The following is a 22,509-nucleotide window of genomic DNA, read 5'->3' as shown; positions in this document are numbered from 1 at the left end:
TATAAATTTAATATTTATTTATGTCGGAAAAATTAGATACCAAGTTCCATTCAATAATCAGCTTCATTTTAGAAATTTCCAAAATGTAAACAAGAAAATATTAATCTAAACATGGAAACATCTATAATAACAAGAAATTATTTTGGTCATAGACTATCTTCGTAAATACTTAAAAAATCAGGAGTATTTCCCCATTGACTTTCTGGAGTAAGGATGAGTTATAAACTGTTGTGAAAAATAATTTTATCTAGGTGTAATGCAATCAAATGACCTCCACAACAATCTTAAATATGTTTCAAACATTACTTTTCTCACCAACAGTTTTTCAGTACTGGTTTTTTGATTTTAGAATTCTAATGTTTTATGGTGATGATTTTGCAAAATATCCTGCCCCCCCCCCCCACCACCACCAAAAGAAGACAATACATTTTTGCCATTTCATAAATGATCAATTGTTTAAAGCTTTATGGCAATAATATCATTGAAAACTATACTTAAATACGTAATGTTTTTAGAATCACTTATTTAATGATGCCATGTGGATTTGCTATACTAGTTCTCTAATTTTTACAATATTTTTTTAACTAATTTTTTAATTACTACCTTCAAATCATCATGTTTAAGGTATTGCTAGATTTCAATATATGAATTAGCTAGATTTATAAAGAGGAAAACATTGTAGTTGATGGCAGATGGACTTTTACCCCCATTTCTGGAAGAAAAAAAAGTGATAGCACAATTCATCAGAAGGGGGGGGGGTCATCTAAATAAATGGTCACCCTTTTTTTCCCTAGATATACTTTTAAAAATATTTTTATCCAAATAATTTTCTGCAAATATTATTACTTCAGTGATATATTAAAAAAATGGGATGGGATAGAAAATGGGATTTAGGTATATGTAATTAGTAAAATACTACAGACAGAAAACTAATGGGAAGGGAGAGAGCTAATGCCATGCCACAGGCATAATTTATTCTTCCTAAATCATTAATAATGGCTGAAAGCAAAATGATAATAACATCATACACCTAGCATCTCTTCTATTCCCCCATCAATACTTTTTAAACTCAAGTTTGGCAATAGTGAGCAAACATTTCAATTGTCCTAACCGTATGAATGGATGTGACAGAATAAGATACCGTTTTGATTAACTGTAAATCACAGCAGCAAACAAAGTGAATAGTGTAGTGATTCAATTTAATAATATATTTCTTTAAAAAGGCAAATCAATAGTAAAAAAATTAAATATAAAACAAATATCTAGTAATATTTACAAAAAGATTATATCAATATAACACTTTATATGAACCTTGGAGCAAACAAACTTACTTGATTCTCTTGAGCCAATAGAAAGTGAAATGGATCTGGTCTCTGGAGAGAACAATAAAAATGAAAAATAGAATAAAATATCATAAAAATAAAAATATCAAATGTTTGAAACAAGATATAAATGAGCATATTAAAAAGCCAATAAGAAAAACATTTAAAACTAACAAAGTTTATCAAAATTTTTAAATTAACAAACCTGAGAAGCTGGCAAGTTTGGGGAACAAACAGCAGCTTTAGCACATATAATTTTTGATTGTTGTAATTTTTCAGCCATTGCATCTAGAAAGATAAAAATACAGGTTGATATCCAGTTATCAAAGTAATAATCACATTTGTTATTTATGATTACAAAAGAAGAATTCTGAGATTTAATGTTAATTACACATACAATATTTTTTCATTTAATAAAAATTGGCTTTTGATTCAGATTATCCAACATAATGCAAATTTTTTGGTTAATTTAAATAGTAGAAAATTTAAAGGAATCAAATAAAAATATATATTAGAGGAATATTTAGATTTTATTTGATATAAATTATAGAAAATTAACAGAATAAATTCCAGAATAATATATTTTAAATGCACCTTGTAAATAATTTTCCACGCTTTCATGTGTAGGAAAGAGTAAGAAACCAATAATTCTATCAATCATTACATCTTTGCTTGCTCGACGAAGAGCAAGTAAATCGCAAAGATTTCCTAAAGCTCCAACATTGGCTCTATGGAGGAGAAAAATACATATTTTTGAATGCTTATGAATATTTTTTAAAACATAATATAACAACCATAAATATTTCAAATTATAATCAAAAGTTACTAACCTTTCTAACTGTTCTCTTCTTTTTCTAATTTCTGGATGTGTCCCATCAAAGGGGAAACCAGTAAATTTCACAACACTTCTCCTTATATGTTTTTCCTTTTAAGAAAACATTTTAATACTTACAATTAAAATTAAGAGTCACAGAACACCAATATATATATAAATTGATTTAAATATAATTTAAGTGTTAAAAATCTGCTTTATTGAAGTCTTAAAAAAATAAATTGAAAGGCATGAATAAGTGAACAAAAAACTAAATACAGGCTAGTTAATAAATTACTGTTTGTTCACCAGGAGAACCTTTCTTACCAAACATCTTCATCTATGACAGACATTATAGAAAAAGATTTTGTTAAGGAAAAACTATTTTGAAAAGGAGGAATCTGATTAAAATCTAGGGATTTCATTTTTCTCTTGGTATCAATTTAAAGTGATAAAAAGCTGCTGATCATTTGCTTTTTCGTTTTAGCTGCAGTTGCACATCTTCATATTCACTTAGCTTATTTCTTTTATATTTTATAAACCTTTTTACTGATTAATATTAATTGCATTTTTTATGCACATTTTTTTTCCCTTGCCTCTTAAATTTTGACTTTCTTTAAAAATGTCCTTTCAATCTAAGTAAGGAGAGACTTTAAAATCACAAGCACATAAAATAGTGCATAATTTTGCAGAACTTTGCTCTGAGCAAACTGCAATGTAATCTTTGAAGTTTGCTTTTCCACAAGTTATGAAAAGAACTTCAAGTGACTAGAATGGCAAAACTCACAAATTAGAAAAATTAAAAATGAAGTTTTAACATTGGACAAAATGAAAGTTTTTAGAACACCTGGAAATACCTATAAAAGGCCTAGTCACCAAAATTGTGAAATTAATGACTTTGATAAATATGTTGTTTAACAAAGAATCCAAGATTTTTACATCCAATAAAAGGCAGTGCCTTCTCTAAGAAAATTATTTCCTGTGTTGTAAGAGAAGTTAAATTTTCATTGGAAAAAGGAATCACTGAGGGAAGTATTATACTCCATAAATTTTTGACAGAGGAAATGCACAAATTAAAGAAAACTATTAATCAAATGATCCAATCTTGCATTTTGGAGGAATAACTAACTACTTGTGAAAAATGAGGCAATATATAAAAAAATAGTTGCCAGATAGTTTTTACTGATAAAATGTAGATAAGCAGTTTAACATTTAGAAAATGTTGGCAAATTGACACAATTTCAGGGGCCGAAATAAATGTAAATTAAAAAAATTGATTGATTACTATACATGCTGGTTCATACATGGGATCTATTCTTGGTGCTGAATTAATCTACAAAGCATCAACCAAAAGTGGAGACTAACATGACCAAAAATTTTAAGAAATGAGTGTTGGAAAAAACTCATTTTAAATTTACAACTGAAAAGTGTAGTGTACAAGGGCATTGCTCATCACATGAAATTTGCAAACTGATGCCTACAAAATACAGCACAAAGGAAGAAATGATCACTTGCCTGATATATAATGGGAAACCTTGTGGCATGAAAATGCAAAAAGCAGAATTGCATACACTAGTTTTGATAGGAACTGTACTAAAAAAATCATATATAAGATTGAAGTGTAATAAATGAAAACGGGCATCATGTTTTATGACTTTTTCCTTACAACTGAGATCTAAGCACTATTGAATACATTTGATTTACACTTAAAAAGTTTATCAAAGAAAGAAATATCACTGGTGATTTGAGTTTGGAGATTTTATGAAGACTATTGTGCCAAGCTATGGGCAGAGTACTTCTAAAGAATGGGAAATACATTGCCATTAAGTGAAAAAACTAAGAGGATGGGGAATTGAATTATTGAGAAAAAGATGGAATTTTAGAAGAGCTAATGGATGAATTTGTGATTAAAATTGAGAGCAGTGATTTCAGATTCCAGTTCAGAAAAAATAGAATCTTGAAACAGTTTTTTTTTTTTTTTTTTTTTTAAGAAATTGCAGGATTATAAATTTCAATATTTATAAATGCTCTTGCACAATTGTGTTTGTGATTGTAGTTTCAATGCTACACAAATTTTTAATAATGATAATATTAAGATGTAGGAAGTATGTAGTATAAGCAATACTAAGATTCTTGATCTTTCCTAAATAGTTTTGACATTTTGAAATAAAATAATTTTTGCATTTTTTCCATCATAATAAAATATACTTTCTGAATAAAAACTGAGTTTTATAATTGCTTCTTTATTTCATTTCGATTAGTTCAATCAATATTTATAGATGATTCAGGAATTTGATTTGATTTATTTCCTGAAGCTATGAAATCTGTTTTTGATACATTTTTCTATCATCAATGTGCTCTTCCTTATTTTTACCATTCAAGTTTGTGTCGATAATCAAAAACTTTTCACTTAACATTCTTTTGATTGCCCCAATTTTTCAATTTTCTTTAATTTTTTTTCTTTTTAATTAATAATTTTTTTTTGGCAGGTATGACTTAAAATAAAGCATAAAACCATTTGATCAGTTAATTTTTTTAATAATTGTTATGATTAATAATTAAAGTTATACAAAGTGAAATGATGGAAAAAAACAATAGATTCTAACATTCACAAATATTAACTGATAATTAACTGATCAGATTTATAATTCAATTCTAGAAGAACCATTTGTGTTAAGAATTTAATATGGTCAAAACATAAACATGATTTTTATTCATAACATAAGTAAATGAATTGTTTAATTTTTTTTTATTACCTGTTTTTTCTCAATTTTTTTTAAATATGAATTCAATATTTTTGTTAGCAATGAAAATACAACATAAATAATATTTAAAGTGTGGTAGATAACAACAAATAATTAAATCAGACAAACTGCAATAAAATACATCTGTTTCTGAAGTGCCATTATTGTTTTTAAAATAAAATTAAAATGTGCATTAGACAACAAAATCAAATTTTAGCTTCATTTACATTTAGGGAATACTTCTGTGCTGTTTTGCTTTTCTAATTTGCTGTGAAATTTTAATAATTTTACACTGAATGCCACAAAATGCAATTCTAAAAGTATTTTTAAGAGGATTTTCACTAAAAGAAAAAAGCCCATTCTTTGAAAAAAATTATATCATAGTACATTTTTTATAGCTTTTTCTAAATATAAAACATATTTAATGCCTTCAATTGAAATTTAAGGAAACATTTGTCGTAAACCAAAAGATAGATAACTTTTTAACCGATTAAATAAGATCACCATTTGAATTGTTTAACACATGGAACTTTAAAATACCGAAATTCATTTTTAGAACATATTTTCAAAACAATAATCATTTCAAAGTTTTTAAACAAATTATATTCAGCTGTTTTTAATGGGGGAAAAAAAACTTCACTGATTACTGATTTTAAATTATTTTTATTTGGAAATTGTGCTGAAGATTTTAGTTAGAGTAAATTCTTGCAGGAAGTTTTGAGTTTCATTACTTCTAAAGCAAATATATTTTATGAATTCAATACTTTATTTTGATCAATTATTTCATTGTTTTGAATAAATCTACAGCTATAATTTATTTATTTCTGGCCACAATCATTGTCAAAATTTTTAAAAAAAATGAGACAAGAACACAGATTTAAGCTTTTGCTCTACTAAATAATAATTATAAGAAATTTTAGTGAGCTGCATTAAAAAAGAAATAGAAATCACATTGAAATTATAGTTAGCAATACTATTATGCTGTATGAAAATATTTAATCATTTGTACAATTTTATTTCTTTTTTTGGAATTCAATGAACTTATGCAGTAGTAGAGAAGTAATTCCATTAAACAGTTACAGCCAAATATTACCCAACACTATGATGATAAGAAAACTACATTACATTATAGGAAGTGCATTGCAAATAAAAAAAAAAAAAAGCACAAAAGAAATATCAGCATAGACTTATTTTCTTATCATCCTGTGGTTTGAATAGCTTTATTTCTAAGATGTAATTCCAGGATGCTAAAAAATTAACCACATTAATGTGAATTAGGAGAATTAGAATATTTCATGAGATTTCTGCTACTCAAGTGTCTTGACTGTGATAATAAAATAGCAGTTAACAAAGCTGAAGGATATTCTCAAATGACAATAAAAGGGCTTTGAACAAAAATGTGAAAAAGAAATTGAAGGAGTGAAGAATTTTCAACCCCAATATGATAAAATGAATACATGGAAACAGGAATAAATACATTCATTTAGAGCAGAATGCTTTACTGCTACACTGCTTTTGACTACTGATATTCAGAGAAAAGATAAGCCCATTTTTCAATCTACAATTTAAAATGGTAGTTTAAAAAAAAAAAAAAAGGCTTTTTTTTTTCTTTTTCAAACTGCCATTATTTGTGGGTGTTTTTTTTTTTTTTTTTTTTTTTTAAATAATTGGAGTGAGTTTTTTTTTTAAACTTGGAAAATTGAATATATGGTCATTTGGAATACTACTTAAAATAAACTTTTACATCCTTTTTCATAGAGATAAAGTAAAAACATTTAAATCATTTTTTTAAAGGCTTCTCATCTGGGATGTCTAGCATGCAACACTTGAATAAACATTTAGACTATTTTAAAATTCTGAATATTTTTGCATTTAAACTTTGAAAAGTTAATTATATTTTATACTGCTAGTGAAAATTGAAAATAAGTCAAAAATCAGATTTAAATGTTAAAAAAATCTAAAAACTATAGTATGAGAGTTATTAATTTTATGTTTGTGAAGGTATATACTTCAGGAAAAATAAATAAATAGAAATTTCAAAAAGGTTTCATGCATGTTTAATAATAAACATTTTACTTTTTATTAAAATAACAAGCTTTTATAAAAATTATGCAATAATTATGATTAATTATACTATCAATTGTATATTAGACAGATTATCTCACATTTAAAACAAACGAAATGAAGACAACTTATTTTTTGGCATGAATTGGTTGATATATTTTTAATTTTAGATTTCTTAATTGTTTTTTTTCTCCTTATTATGCAATTGTTAGACATACAAATAATTACTTAATTCCTACTTTTGATTTGTATTGTTCTTTATATACATATGGCAGGAATATTAGATATTTTCACGCTTTCGAATTGTTCAAATAATTTTGAGTTTAGTTAAATTTTTTTTCAAAAGTAAAATGTAATACCATATATCACCAATCTGCATAATCATGCCAATGTAAAAGACTTGAAAGAACTTCTGCCTATTCAAAATGAACTCTTACTATGATAATCTGTTTATTTAGCTATTGCCATAAATGAAGATATTTGGTTTTGAAGTGTTCTCCTTTTGTCAAAATGTATGATGTGAAGCAAAATATTTTAAACAGAAAAGGAAAAAAACTATTATGATATTCCTTACAAAGATAAAATATCACAAAATAATTTGCAAAACAGATGCAAAATGTTCAATTACAATTTTATTTCATTATAGTGAAAAGAGGTAGTTACACAGCCTAAATTTTAGCTTTATTACTGTTTTATTTTTACTTCTTCAAGTCTCAAATTTCCAGATTTTCAAAAAGGAAAAGAAATTATTATTCTTGAACTATGTAATAAAACAAATAACTGATTCCAAGACTATATAATTTTGAAATTTTCAGACTATATAAAGTTTTATAGGTTAATCAATTTTCTGGTACTACAAATGGAAAGTTGTTATCTATATCAAGATGCCATGTTGATCATATTGAAATTAATAGGGTAAAATATAAATAACAGAGTTTTCAGACCACTACTCCCCAAAAGCAAGTTAAATATAGCAATTATTTTTTTATTGTTAAAGTTTCCTCCAAAAATAATTTTGATCAACTACATAACAAAACAATCTTTTTTCAAACAATTTTCGCTTTGCTAATAAAACAGACAAAAAATATGCCTGTATCACATTAATATCTTGAATTATTTAAATTTATGTCAGATTTATAATCCATAATAATTTTCCAGGCTTTAAAAAAAGACTGAATTCACATTCACAGTTAGTTTAATGTTAAGACACAATTTAACTATCAAAATTATTCAATAAACTTTTAAAACAGCATTCTAAAGCTATAAATATTGTGTTTAGTTTATTGTTGAAATTTAAAATACTTACAGAAAACATTCCTTGCTTACGATAAATAGTTCTGTGGAGTAATCGCAAAGTATATATAGATGCAGTTTGTAACTGTTGATGAACTGAAAAAAATGACGGCTCAGAGACACAGAACTACGTTATTCAATAAGAAATAGTAATTAGAATTTGAGAGTAAAACTGTTACTACTTTTTAGACACAAAGAATTTTTTTTTTTTAATACTCACTCCAAGGAATATTTCCTAGAGCTTCTCCTCGTCCTTGACAATCGTCCATGCAAGATTTCCGCTTGTCAACTGGAACAAGTTCAAATCTTTGTGGGACTTTTTTTTGCCTTTTTCCACTCACATCAGATTCTTGATTTAGAGTCCCTACAATTATTCCAGATTAGTGGATAAATAAAATTAGAATCGAAATAAGTCATGAATTGAAATCATTTATTAGAATTAAGTTCAAAATAATAATAAGAGAAAGTTTTACAATGAAAAGAAATTAGAAAAGGAAATAGTTTAATAGGTTACAGTTAATTTAAACATTTGTATTAATATAAAAGGCAGAAATAAAACAAACACAAATATAAAGCATGTGTTGTATTTTGGAACAGTCTTATTGACAAAAACATTCAGTTTTAATGCTGGACTTTAGAAAAAAGTTTTTTCCTTTCTCTTTTCCTAAACTATCATTATTCAGAGCCATCCATAGCTTGATCTATCAGCTAAATATCACAAAAATTTGTTAGGGAAATTATTTATGACATGAAAAAAAAAATTATGCGAAAAAAAAAATTAGTTCCAAAGATTGAAAATAGGGGAACACTATTGAAGTCTACAGAATTGAGAATTAGATAAATGAGTGATAGAGAAAAAATCTCAATACAATATTACTTTATTAAATTAAGTATTAAATGAAATTCCTCCAACAAGTATTACAGAGATGATATTGCAACACACCATAGCACTTCATCAAAAAAACCAAAAAAAAAACCCACCTTCTTTTTAGTGAGGCTATAGACCTTTTTCAATACGACTACGTTTTTCTTAGACCACATATTTAAATCCTATACACAACATTTTCAACAAATGAATATAACAGGTCATTAGGAATGTTCAGCATAACCTATAATATTTTGTCCTTTAAGGTTGGGACGTACCAAGATCTAACCTGGTTTTTAAATAAACTTGCAGGAAAATGTTAAATGGAATTATATTTATAGAATAGAGATAGCTATGCAAAAGGAGAAAAACAACTTATGATGCAACAGTCACTATACTAATTGGCCACCGTATAATACAACTTCAACTTGTATAAAAGTTATTTGATTTAGCAGCTATTTCTGCTAAAGTTGTAGACTAATAAATCTTGTCAGGATATCATATCTTTGCCTTGTAATGGTATAAATATGTGCCTTATTTACATTAATTTTTCAAAAAGGAATCCCTTTATGATGATATCTGCAATAAAGCCATAGCAAAAAACAAGTTTTAATGAAAGCAACAGGATTTTCTGAGAAGCACGAGATTGTTTCGATACCAAATGCAAGAATTGTGAACATTACCAGTCCTCTTTAGATGGAAAGCAGTCTCATGTCTCCACAATTAAGCATCAATGATCTACAAACCCACAAGAAATGTAGAACTTTCTACAAAATACTAAAAGTGAAGAAAAGAACTTTCTACAAAATTTTCTATACCATTGAAAGATTTGAATGCAACTTCAGAGCACCACTTCCCACACACTGTTAATATCAGCTCTGGGCACCATCAATCATTGCAGTTTCAATATCAATAAAAGTTTGCTTTTGCATCAATTTCTGCTTTCATTCAGACCAAACTACTAAGAATCTTACACCATCAAACTTCCAAGTCTTACCTTTTAATGCATTAATTGATTTAGGTGTTAACATAGGTCATATAAACTAATGAAGAGCAGTGGCCACATTCTATTGGTACAGATAAAGCAACAACATACCTAACATGTGCTGAGAGAAAGTGAGATACATTTTGGAGCACAATTTCATGTCCTTTAGTGTCCCCCTCCCCCTTTTTTTTAATAAAGTAAATTACTTGCACTGCTGTTATTAAGTAAACATGCATTTGCATTTGCAAATTTTATCTGTTTCATGCAAATTTTCAGATATATAGACTACAACAATGCCAAATTTTTCTTTATTAATAACTTTCTGAACTTTTTTTTAGACAATCATTTTTCCTTCTTGTTGTCATTAATCTTAGTATTGAATTTGGTTGCATTCTAGCTGAGTGATTGATCTAAAGATAGTTCTGAGTAATATTAATTAAAAAAAACACTTGTATACCAGGCAAATATTTTTTTTGGATTTAAAAAATAAATATATTCAGGTAAAACAGATAAGATACTACCTTCAAACTTAATTTTCATATAAAAATTACTTTTTTTTTTACTTATATGCTAATCATTTATATTACATATTATTTTCAGTATATATTTCAAGAGATCAAGATACAAATCTATTTGACAAAGAATGAATTAAATAAGGTACAAGTAACAAAAAGGTTATCTAATTTTTTCCACGAAAAATGTATAGAATTTTTTTTATGAATTATTTCATTATTTCATGAATGAAAAATAGAAAACAAAATAACATGAAAATTAATTCCAAAAATAGAGTATAACAATATTAATTATTCTTACATTTCAAATTCCTAAGTTTTAGTTCTACAGCTCGTTTTTTCCTTTTTTCTTTGATAGTTTCAGGATCATCATTGTTGTCATATATTTTTCTCCTTCGACCACGTCTTCCTGAAGCTTTAACTTCTGCATTTAATGGCTTGACAGTAATATCTTTTTGTTCCTTACTTAGTGCATTAGTTCTTTCAGCTGATAGAACTGGAGATTTATTTGTTTCTTCTTCTATAGTAATTGAAGACGCAGAGTCAGATGTTTGTTCTTGGACTTCTTCTTTAACAACCATATCAGCATTGTAATTAATAGATTCTTGTTCCTGTGGTAATTCTTGCTTGATTTCTGTCATACTTAAAATAGGACGTTCTTCATGTGCCATTAGATCAATTAATCAGTAGCTGAATTTTTCCTAATGGTATGGAATGCCTGATGTTTGCATTATCACATACTCTTAATGAAAATGTTCCTCGATTTTAACAGCTTGTTATTTAATACATATAAATCATTAGAAATGATTGTAAAATATTCTGAAAGAAAACAATTCCACAACCTGAAAGAATATATATAAGCATATTAGTATGCAAGATAAAAAAAAATGAAAAAGCTTGACTTGAAAATAAATTAATAAATTATTTTTAAATTACTTATAAAAATCAAAAATTTTTTTTAGTGTAAACTCATTTATCTTCTTATTAAACATTACATGAAACCATTTACTTTAATCTTATTTTATCACAAAAGTCAGCTTTTTAGCCCCAAAAATATTTTACTTTTTTACTTCTTGTATACAAAATATTAAAAAAGTATTGTAATCATCAAAAAATTTGAAGTCGAGATTCTAAAGAATTTTCACTTTTCAGATTATCCGAGTTTGAGAAACTTTTTTTTTACATTATGACTGCAAACAAGATAAATATAAAATGCTTTGAATTAGATGGATAAAATTTGGTACAACCAAATTTGTAGATTTCAATCAAATTATGCATAAAATTAATTAACAAGAAGTCTGTATAACTATTTAATTACAAGTGAACTCAATAACTTCAAAACACAAAGAGCTAGTAAATAAAATTTGATACACAGGTTTAGCATCTAAAATATAAATTCTCCTTAAATTTTGAAAAAAATCTAAAAAAAAAAAAGGTTGACTGTATGTTGGTTTATACTTTCACATGTATGTAAATGCAATAACTCATATATGGAATGATTCAATTAATGAAATCCAGTATGCTATCTTGTAACTACAAGTATAGTCGCGAGTCAAATTTTGGTTTCATTTTCAGCAAAAAAGATGGCTAAAATATAAATTTGTGCAACATATTCCATAGAAATGTTAAGTACATACCAAGCTACTATGTTTCATAACTATTGTTCACTAATGACATGCAAAATATTTGTACCTTACAAAAGGTCAATAATTTTATGTGGAGGGATAAGATCATAATTGGAAAGCAAACCTAAAACATTCAGGGAGACCACACCTGCCAATTTTATAATCTAATTAAATGACATCCTCCCTTTCAGGAATGTACTGCCTTGCTGATATAATTAAGAAACCATGAAATACTTCAGATGTTTATGAATTCTATTTAATTAGTGCCTTTGGCAGCCAGTTTGTTTGATCAAATTACTCATTTCACAGATTATCAAATATTAGTGCAGAATGCATATTTTTAAAAAAATTTCAACTTGTTCATTCTAAAAGACCAGAACACAAATTTAATTAAATAGGTAAAACAAATTATAATGTGTGGATCTTCAAAAAGTGTATATACTACGAAACAAAAGCAGAAGTGAAAATCCTATTTCAAAATTAATATTCAAAGAATGTATTTTTTAAATTTCATTTTTAACTTCAGCAAAAGTACGAATGATTAAGGTTAAAGCGAATTAAAAGGGAACGATTACGGTTATTTCAGCACTCAATTAAATTGCTTAAGACTTATTTCTTTTAAATCTTTTCTTTGAGTAAGTTTTTCTGGGCTTTATGCAGAGCATTTCTAATAACATTTTCCAGCTTTCTTAATTAGCAAAGTACTGAATTAATGGCAGCTGTAAAAATGCTCTATGATATAATTTAAATTAAAGCTTCAGTCTAGTTCGAAGTTTTTGGTGATTAAGGCTCACTTCAGCTGCTTTATCTCAAATTATCCAAAAGTATATTGCTAAGACATTCTAGAAGTATTTTTGGATGATATATATATATATATATTCTTTTTATAAGCAAACATAAAAAAAGATCATGTAAAGCATGAAAAACAGGAAAGGTGAATAAATTTAAATTTGTTTAAAGAAGTAGTCTAAAACATCCTTATCTTATCCTTAAACATCTTGTCCTTAAATAATAATTAAAAAGAGACATTTCTGAGAAATGCACATTAGTGTTTTATATATATGTTTTAAGATCAAATTATAACATCTTTAAATGATTTAATTTCAGCTTAATTAGTTTGGGCAATGATATGCTTATATGATAATGAGCATGATATTTAAGAAGTTAATTGGACAAACAGCTCTTTTTGGCAAGTAATCAAATTTTTTTAATTGAAAAAGACACATCCTCACATATTTTTTCAAAGTACTTCAATTTTTCTGGAAAATTAGAGTTAAGTTATCTAACAATTACAAAAATGATTTAAATAGAACACTTGGCATCCTTTGATGCTCAGTATTCTACTACCCTTTACATGGAACACCTAACTTCACTCTCTTCTAAAATTGTTAAATTCAATTATAAATGAAAAAAATTTGTTCAGGACTCACATTTAACTTTCTTTTTTAACAATAAATACCAGTTTAAATCAAGCACATGCTTACTTTTCTGCTATAGCACACTATGTAAAAGCCTTTTTTTTCTAAGAATGTTGTTAATTTTTTCAAGTGAAAAAAATTGTTTAAAAAATTTTTAACATTATTTTGCTGGCTGTATTTTAAACTATTTATTCTATATTTTTTAAATAAAAAAGCATATGTATAATTATTAGATAAAATCAGGTGTTCGATCAGCTGAAACACTGTGTCGATCCTGTTATGTAGCGGGAAGCTATGACGGAAAGACAATACCTATGTTTTTAGTTCCTGTTCTTGCTGTTTCTCATAGAAAATTAATTCAATACAAGGAACATTGTTTGAAAGAGTTATAATTCTTGGAAATTAGTGTCTCTTACTCTGAGTTTCTGAAATTTGATGAGTGTTTGTTTTTTTATCAGTATCCTTGTTCATCTTTACTTAGCATGGAGTTTTCTGCTTTTTATTTTGAATTTTGTTAAGATTCGTTCATTGCATCTTTTGTATATATATATATATGTAAATATTTTTAAATTATATATATTATAGCTTTCTTATTTTAAATATTATTATAGTTATATTATAAATTAATTATACTGAAAATTGACACTGTAACGAAGTAAATTGTAAATAATTGTAATGAAGCGATCAACTAAGTCTTTCCAAAGCTTCAAAAATGCTTAAAGCATTGTCCTCAAATTGAAAATTTGAGCATGTCAACTTGTAATTCACCTTGAGTCATGTGGCATTTTCTATACAGTTATAAAGTAGCGTTTTCATCAAAATCTATATAATTCTCTCTATCTATATAATTCTCTAGCATTCAATAAAGTTTTAGAGTTTTTTAAAAAATACCTGATGCCCATTTTAAATGTCATATAAATCACAGATAAATATTCCATTACAAGAAAAAAGAATATCAAACTGTCAGTTCCGAAAATTTCAGGATTTAGAATGTCAAAGCGAATTTTCTTCAGTGACTTAAATAAGAGCTGGAGTTATAAAATCATCAAACATAGTCCCAAGAGTAAAAAAATATGCATAAATTAAGAACATGTAGAAGTAGCGATTTTAGGAATACAGTATAAAAATATAAAGAAAATACAATAATAAATATTTCAGATTGGATGGTTTAAAATTTTTTCAGATTGATAGTAGACTTTACAAAAATTAATGTAGGAAATATTTCTTTCAATAAAAAATTTATTGATAATAGTGTCATTTTAATATTTAACTGCCAAATGACATAATGGATCATTGTTTCACCAGATTATTACTGAAACAAACAAATCTTAAAAATGATAAAAACATAATAAGTGGAAAAATAATAGAAATACATAATAATTTTGTCAAATAAAATAATAATAGATTTCTTATTGCCCATTTTTAAATAAACAGTACGATATTTTTAAAGCATTTAAAACAAGACAAAAGAAACTTAAACCAATAACAAAGAAATAATAATAAGGCAATTAATTACATTTATTGAAATGATCCATAAAAATTCGAGTCAATTTTTAAATATAAAAATTTCCAACCGGTGTAAACAATGACTTACCGATGCTTTAACATTGCACATTGAAACTACTCACTAAAAAAGGATTGAAATGAAAATTCATGCGAAAAGAAGTTTCTTACATATTTAAAATTTTACTAGAATTTCAACTACAAACAAATTATTTCAATTTGTTTTATCATAAAAATTAGATAGAAACTCTCTAGAAAGACTGCTCGAAAAACGAACAGAAAGTTTCGAATATATAAACAAAAGAAGCGTCTTATTTACTGTTGCCAGAAATGGAAAGAGCTGTTATGTTAGTGAAATGTCTTTCAATTCGGACTGGAGGGTTATTGTTTCGCAATCCGATTCTGTACATTAAACTTCAAATCTGATCTCTCCAATCCTCTTCTGCTGCATAGCAATTGATGACAGACTCAGAAATCTTGAAAACTCAACAAGAAAATGAAGTGTGTGCTGAACTGATTAATTTTATTAAAAAAAAAAGGTTGCCTTAAGAAATATAAATTAATTAACCATTTGTCAAGACACTGGGAATATAGGCGTTCTATCGATACTAATCATTATTCATGATGAATGCAAGATTATCCCCGAATCCAGGAGATTTGAAAGTAATTCACGAGAGTCACCTAGTTACAACCGAGCGTCTTGCAAGAGCGGGAGTTTTTAATAGTGAAGCGGTATGGGATGCGCTAGGATAGAACCTGGGATCTTCTGGTTAGCACTCCAGTAACTTAACAATTATACCAAAAGCTGTTCGGGTAGAAGCGCTGTTACTGGCTTATATGCTATTCACCACAATAGCCTGATCTCTATATTCAGATTGAACGATAATATTCCTTGAGATTCGTGTAGTAAACATTGTTTATCATACATAACTGATGATTAAGTCGGAATTTAAAGAATGGAAAAGGTAGAGAGTAAGTGTAGATTTACGGAAATTAAAAAGCAAATGATATGCCATAGACATGTATTATCCAAGATTTTTTGAATAATATTTTTTTTAAATATTTGTTCCAAATGCTTGCTATTAGCTTGCAATAGTTTCGAGGGAAATAAGTACTTAACCACAGCTTTTATCTTAAAGTTAGCAAACTTTTCCCTTTATTCTATACTACTAATAAAGACAAATGTGTGTGTCTGTTTGTATATGTATGCGTTGGTGCTGTATAATAGTGCGTAACGAAAAAAACTATTTTAGATTTTTAATTTATAATAGCACGGAAAAGTTACCTTTTGGTGTAGATAAAATAAATTATAAATATGAAAAATATTGGAGTAGGTCTTGAGGTGCCGCAAGGACGTTAAAGTTTCATAAAATTGAAATTTTTGCTACATTCTAAAGTTTTTTTTACAAAATAATCAACTTTTGATTTTTAATTTATAATAGCGCGGAAGAGTTGCCTTTTGGTATAGATAAGATGAATAAAAATTATTAGAATATATCTTGAGGTGCGCAAGGGCAATAAAGCTTCATAAAAACACACTTTTTGCAACTTTTTAAGGATTTTTGCGTGCCTTGATTATGAAATAAAAAGCTGTCATTAGGCAATGTCATATGAATAAAAGTATAAAAACAATTTTACTATTGCTCTGGAATGGCACTGAGACGTCGCGGTAGCGGTTGCTGTTGAGGTAAGGCGGAGATATGTCTGTATCCGGCGACAAGGACAGAGCTGGTTTCAAATCAGTAGCTTTGCCGAGTTCAGTTGAGTTGGCGTCTCCCCTCTGTCTATTGTGTAACTGATTAACGTAACTGATATGTTAGTTTGCGCTCTGTTGTGAGTAAAAATAGAATAAAAGAAGACAAGATAAATATCGGAGTGATCTATTTTTGGGAAATTTAGTGATTTGCTTGAAGCTGAAGGCACTACTGACGAGTCTAGTGCTACTGTAATATTAGACATAACCTCAAAATTGCTTCAGAGACGGGTCCTTCTGTAAGAGAAATATGTGACACTTTAGTTCCCATAATAGAACAGATATGGTCAAGAGTTTCTATTCCCGTTGCTCCTAACAAAAGAATTTCACAAATGATAAAAGCTTATTATACTAAATACAGGAATTTATTAAAGTCTAAAAGTAGAAAATGTTCAAATAAGTTTAAATCCAACCTCACAGAATTTAAAGAAGCTAGACATTTATTTGAAATTGCTGACTTGTATAAAAGAAAAAAAAAAGTGCCAGTTATGGAATAAAAGGCTCTAAATGATCAATGCTCTAACAGGAAAATGGTTATAGGTAATATTGATATTGCTACCACAAGCGCTTTAAGGAAGAAAGAAGCAAGAAAGAGTAAAGAACTACAGAGAATAGTTAAGTTTTATTATGAATGGGCAAAAAAAAAAAAAAAAAAAAAAAAAACCTAGTGCATCAGAAACGATTACTGGTGACAATGTCAACGCTGAAGGACAACGGTGTTCTTTACAAAAAGAGGTAGGTTAACCAGATCCATCAAATAGTCAAGAAGAATAAAATAGACATCAAATAGACATAAAGCTACCATGTGCCTGTGCGATTTAATATTAAGTTAAAACTTTATACAGAAGAGATCTGAAGCTGAACCAAATAGTATAGGAGACTCGGTTATCGACTTTCCTCGGCTTGTCACATGCAAGCAGTGGAAAGATCTGTGAGATTGGTGGCCGAATTGGCTCAAAATGTTTGTGGTTCAATCGCAAGAGAAATAAACATAAGAGCAAAAATTGACGCATGTGTGAATATGCAAAAATTAAATTTTAAAAAAAACACACTTTAATGTGGCAATGAAACAGAAACAAACATTTTGCAGCTGTAACATTTGCAATCATTAAATATACAGAAGTAAAAAACGCAAAATTAGACATAAAAAATATTTTTTTATTATTATATTTTGTAATTAATAATTTTTTCCAACTGTAATGCTTATATATGTATTTAAAATCATCTTTTGTAACATTATATAAACGAAAAATTCATAAAAATATTTTATATTAAAAATATATTTATATTAAAAATAATTTTAATACCTAAAATAATTTTCAAAGGAGGATTGAAACAACGAGCTGGAATTCATATGTTTTTCAAATTCGTACGATTTATTTCGTGTAAGTGCGCGTGTTCAAAAATTTACTGTAGTTCGGACACAAACAATATAAAATGCGAAAAGGATACAATAATGTTGTTTCTTAAGAAAGATGTGTTGGTGCTGTATAATAGTGCGTAACGAAAAAAACTATTTTAGATTTTTAATTTATAATAGCACGGAAAAGTTACCTTTTGTTGTTGGAGAAAATATTTTGTAAATATATGTACAAACTTAATATTTTTATGTAAGATATGAAAAATGTTCTCGTTAAAACTGAACTACTTAAACATTAGACTCCCCATGTATTTATTTTCCAATGTATATTTAGGCTTTACAAAACCAGCGCATTATATTAAAAAAAATTATATCGTGAATATGAACTCCCCTATCTTCATGCTTAGGCCCGCGTTCTTACGGTTAAGTACTTTTTTCCCTCGAAGCTATTGCAAGCTAATATTTCTCCCCAAAAGTGAGTTTTATCCCCTCAATTACGTGCGTTGGTGTTTCTTAACACTTTCATATACAATGACAAGTCTGATTCGAGCATCGAATTATTAAATCTTAAATTTACAATTAAGTGAAAGTATTAAGTAATTTTAAGAGGAAAAATCACTTGAAAACGCATTACTTCAAACGCCCTTGCATAATTCTGGGGATTAAAATAATAATAATTGTCCCAAATAAGATCTGCCATCTAATTAGGAAGTTAAGTAAATTTGTACGTCAAAGTATTAATATGTTATATATGGATATTCTATTAATAACGATCTTAATCATCCTTTTATCAAGAAATCTTTATCAAAAGTCTATTAAAAATTTAGAAGTTCTAATTGTATAGTTTTTGCAGCTAAATATAAATGAAAGAGAGAGAGAGAGAGAAAAAAAGCTATATTCCCCGATTACATTTACATTACTAAAGACAGGATCTGAAGAGTTTAGGTAGTAATTTATTTAACAAATTTAATGAATACTTGAAAAAAACTCTTTTAGTGTAACTAAAAAGCTATCATAGCACATATATGCATTTTTTGTCATCAATTGCAGTCGGTAATGATTCTTTAGTGTAATAATTGCAGCATGTTAAATTAGAATTGAAAGAAAAAAAAAAAAACCCACAGATATTTTACTATTAAATTAACTTAATTTACGATTATACAATTTATTTACTCCAGGAATTGAATGAATCAGCATGATTTGGCTATAGCAAAATAACTCTTCTTAGCATGTATATTGCAGAAGAGTGTTGAGTGCTTTATTAAATTTAATATAACCATTAAATATATATTAATCAGAGAATTCTCATAGTGAAATAAATAGAATAAAGTTACCAATTCGTTATCGAGGAAGTAACTATTAGATGAATAAGATGGTGATTAATTTTAGAACTAGAATTTTAATGAAAATAATTCTATCGCCCTATTTATGTATAATATAAAAACCTTAATTTCCCTAATAATTTCACTGGTAAATAATCGAAGTATTCGATGAAAACATTTTTTTTTCTCCTTAACCTATGATAACATTTTAATTAAAAGATAAAAATTAGTCGGTAAAAATGCGGCGTCCTATTCACTTGCCAGTTTATTGATTATTCTTCTAAATATTGTACAAATTATAAGCTAAATGAATGGATTTGAATCAGATGTCTGAAATCTGCGAACGTAATGTCTTCGATATCCGTTGCTTTTAGTTCTTAGTTGATTTATCAAAAATTGTTTGCAAAATACGGCATCTTATTGACCTGGCAAAAATCAATTATTTTACCGAACAGTCAAACCACTTTAACCTTTACTTGTATATTCCGACAGTTTACATTAACTTTAAGGTGGATTTTAAATAATCATGTTCGGTAATGCGTGGCTCTTTACAACCATCCTGAAGTGGCGAAGAATTCTGGCGACGAAATTCTCAATTTCTCGCCGACTGGGGGGGAGGGATCAAACAGTTGCCGAAAGCGAGGCAATTGCCCTCTCTGCTTTTTGGCTGAGTACATTGTTTGAATTAGTTTCAGTAGTAGTTTATATTAAAAAGTTCGCGGGTGCTTTTACATCAAATATTATATAATCGGATCGGGGTCAATTCACGGTCTAACACCAAAGAGCTTTAAATTTGACTCCTCTTGACATTATTTAATCTCTTAAAATAAAATTTAAGCTTTTATAAAAACCAATATGAATCTAGAAACTAAATGTTTCACCGACAGTCAATTAAATAATGTTAGCTTCAAATAGTCATTTTATATTTGCGCCAAAATTGAGATTAAAAATGGCATAATCTCCGAAATCTTTTGATTTGTATTTAATTGCGGTTGACGGTCTTAAAGGATAAGTTATAAAATTTGTACGTCGGAAAAGTAAATACGTTTTACTTTTTTTTTACTTGCACATAAAACAAATAAGTGCAGGCGAAAAAGATCAATGCGGATATAGAGGCAAATTTGTTATAATTTTGAATTTTATAAAATTCTTACTTTTTTTTCCTTTTGGAATTGAAAAATCAAAATAGACTTTTTTATTTTTATGAAAACACACAAAAGAATACATGCATTCAATTTAATAATAACGCAGCAAGTAAATTTACTCTATATAGAAACTCTAAAAAAAGTGCAAAAGAGTCGTAAGGGTGAAGATCCGGGGAGTAAGGTGGCCACTCTATACTATTTCCTGTTTTTGTAATGGAATCCAACCCGATCAGACTATCGTGAAAATGCTCTTCTATCGAAGTTTTGCTGAGTGCGACGAGGCCTAGCACCATCTCGCAGAAACCAATAATCGCTTATCTTGTCTATGCAGCGCAAGAATGGGATGACGCCGTCATTCAACGCGTCAAAATAAGCTTCACCGGTGACATTTTCGATAAAAAAAAAATGGGTCTGCCTTAGGCAAATAATGCACGCCAAACTGTGAGTCTAAGTGAGTGCAGTGGTCGAACTATTGTATGATGAGAATTTTCAGTGGCCCAGAGCCTCCAGTTCTGTTTGTTAACGTATCCTTGGAAATGGAAGTGTGTCTCGTCACTGAACCAGATCCGATTAAAACCAATTTCGCCACATTTAACCTTATTAATCATCATATTTGCAAAATCAAACTCCTTCAACCATCCAAATGGGTAATGGATTGATTTGAATTTTGTAAGGAAGCCGACTGAGCCGCATTCCTCCTTATTATCCGATGCATCGGGCTTTTCGACATGTCGTGCCACCTGTAGTACCGAAGTTTACTTTCTGAGCATTAGCTTCCGTTATTATACGCATCTCTTTTTTCCCCAGCGCTAGCACATTGTTCAACACAGTGCCAGTCTCCGTAAATCTTTCGAACGTTTTTTTGATCGCCGTACCATTTATGTTGTGGTGATTGCCGAATTTTTTCACCACAGACGCGGGTGATTGCATTTCATAAGTCAGCACCATGAAAACACGGCACTCAATCGAATAGTTGCTCATTTCAGAACCACAATGATTACGTTCAGTACAGAATATTTTCTTAGCGAGTAACGCGGGACTCATTCTCATCAAATCTATTTTCTAGCCTGGTATAGAGGTGCATAATCCACGATTTTTTGAATAACAAATAATTTTGCTATTGTTATTTTTAAATATTTGTTCCAAATATCTGTTATTTCAATCATATTATTAATTAAAAATTATTACTTAATATTAAATATAAAATTTATTAATTGTAATTAATACTTACTTTACTAATTTAAGTAACGTGTGATTGAATTAATTTATCTATTTCAGCTTACTTCTTAAATTTGATTTTTTTTCAAAACTATTTATTTAATTCCTTTATTGGAGTACACCATTTTCTGAAAAATTTGAATTAAATATATATGTTATTTCTTTAAATTGTTTACTTTAATTCTATATTCTATCAATAGATTGCGCCAGGAATCTATTGATAATAAACGGAATATATGCAAAGTCAAGTCACAAGCAATTAAAAAGGATATGTATGGAATAGAGCATCATCAAATGCGAATATCGGAAAATCAAGGTTACTCTCATGAAGTGGAGCGGCGACTTCACACTTTCCAGTGAAGTCACCGCTCCGGTAAATTTCAGTGATATCGTATCGATTGTTACTTTCTATCGTGATCCAAAACCTGTAATCGAAATATCACCAGTAAGATGGTATCAAGGATTTGAATCACACCCCTCTTTGAAAAGTATTGATCCCTGATATTTGCGACTTTATGATATTGGTTACGTAATGACCGCTCGTAAAATATTCGCCATCCCTAGCCTGG

The 22,509-nt window shown here is 28.1% G+C and overlaps 1 protein-coding gene across 1 annotated transcript in view; it reads right to left on the bottom strand.

Annotated features, from left to right (window-relative positions):
• Positions 1-15,424, bottom strand: part of LOC129975954 (uncharacterized) — a 37,240-nt gene extending 21,816 nt beyond the window's left edge. The window contains exons 1-8 of the mRNA XM_056089264.1: positions 15,234-15,424; positions 10,898-11,438; positions 8,455-8,598; positions 8,248-8,330; positions 2,153-2,247; positions 1,917-2,050; positions 1,528-1,610; positions 1,332-1,373 (exon numbers count right to left, since the gene is read on the bottom strand). Of these exons, the coding sequence (XP_055945239.1) occupies positions 1,332-1,373; positions 1,528-1,610; positions 1,917-2,050; positions 2,153-2,247; positions 8,248-8,330; positions 8,455-8,598; positions 10,898-11,267 (951 nt within the window). The 5' untranslated portion in view covers positions 11,268-11,438; positions 15,234-15,424. The remainder of the gene's footprint in view (positions 1-1,331; positions 1,374-1,527; positions 1,611-1,916; positions 2,051-2,152; positions 2,248-8,247; positions 8,331-8,454; positions 8,599-10,897; positions 11,439-15,233) is intronic.
• Between the last annotated feature and the right edge of the window lie 7,085 nt (positions 15,425-22,509).

This window comes from Argiope bruennichi, chromosome 1 (assembly GCF_947563725.1).
Source record: "Argiope bruennichi chromosome 1, qqArgBrue1.1, whole genome shotgun sequence".
Taxonomy (NCBI): Eukaryota; Metazoa; Arthropoda; class Arachnida; order Araneae; family Araneidae; genus Argiope; species Argiope bruennichi.
Note: the sequence above shows the minus strand (reverse complement) of the source record. Positions and strands in the feature narration are given on the sequence as shown.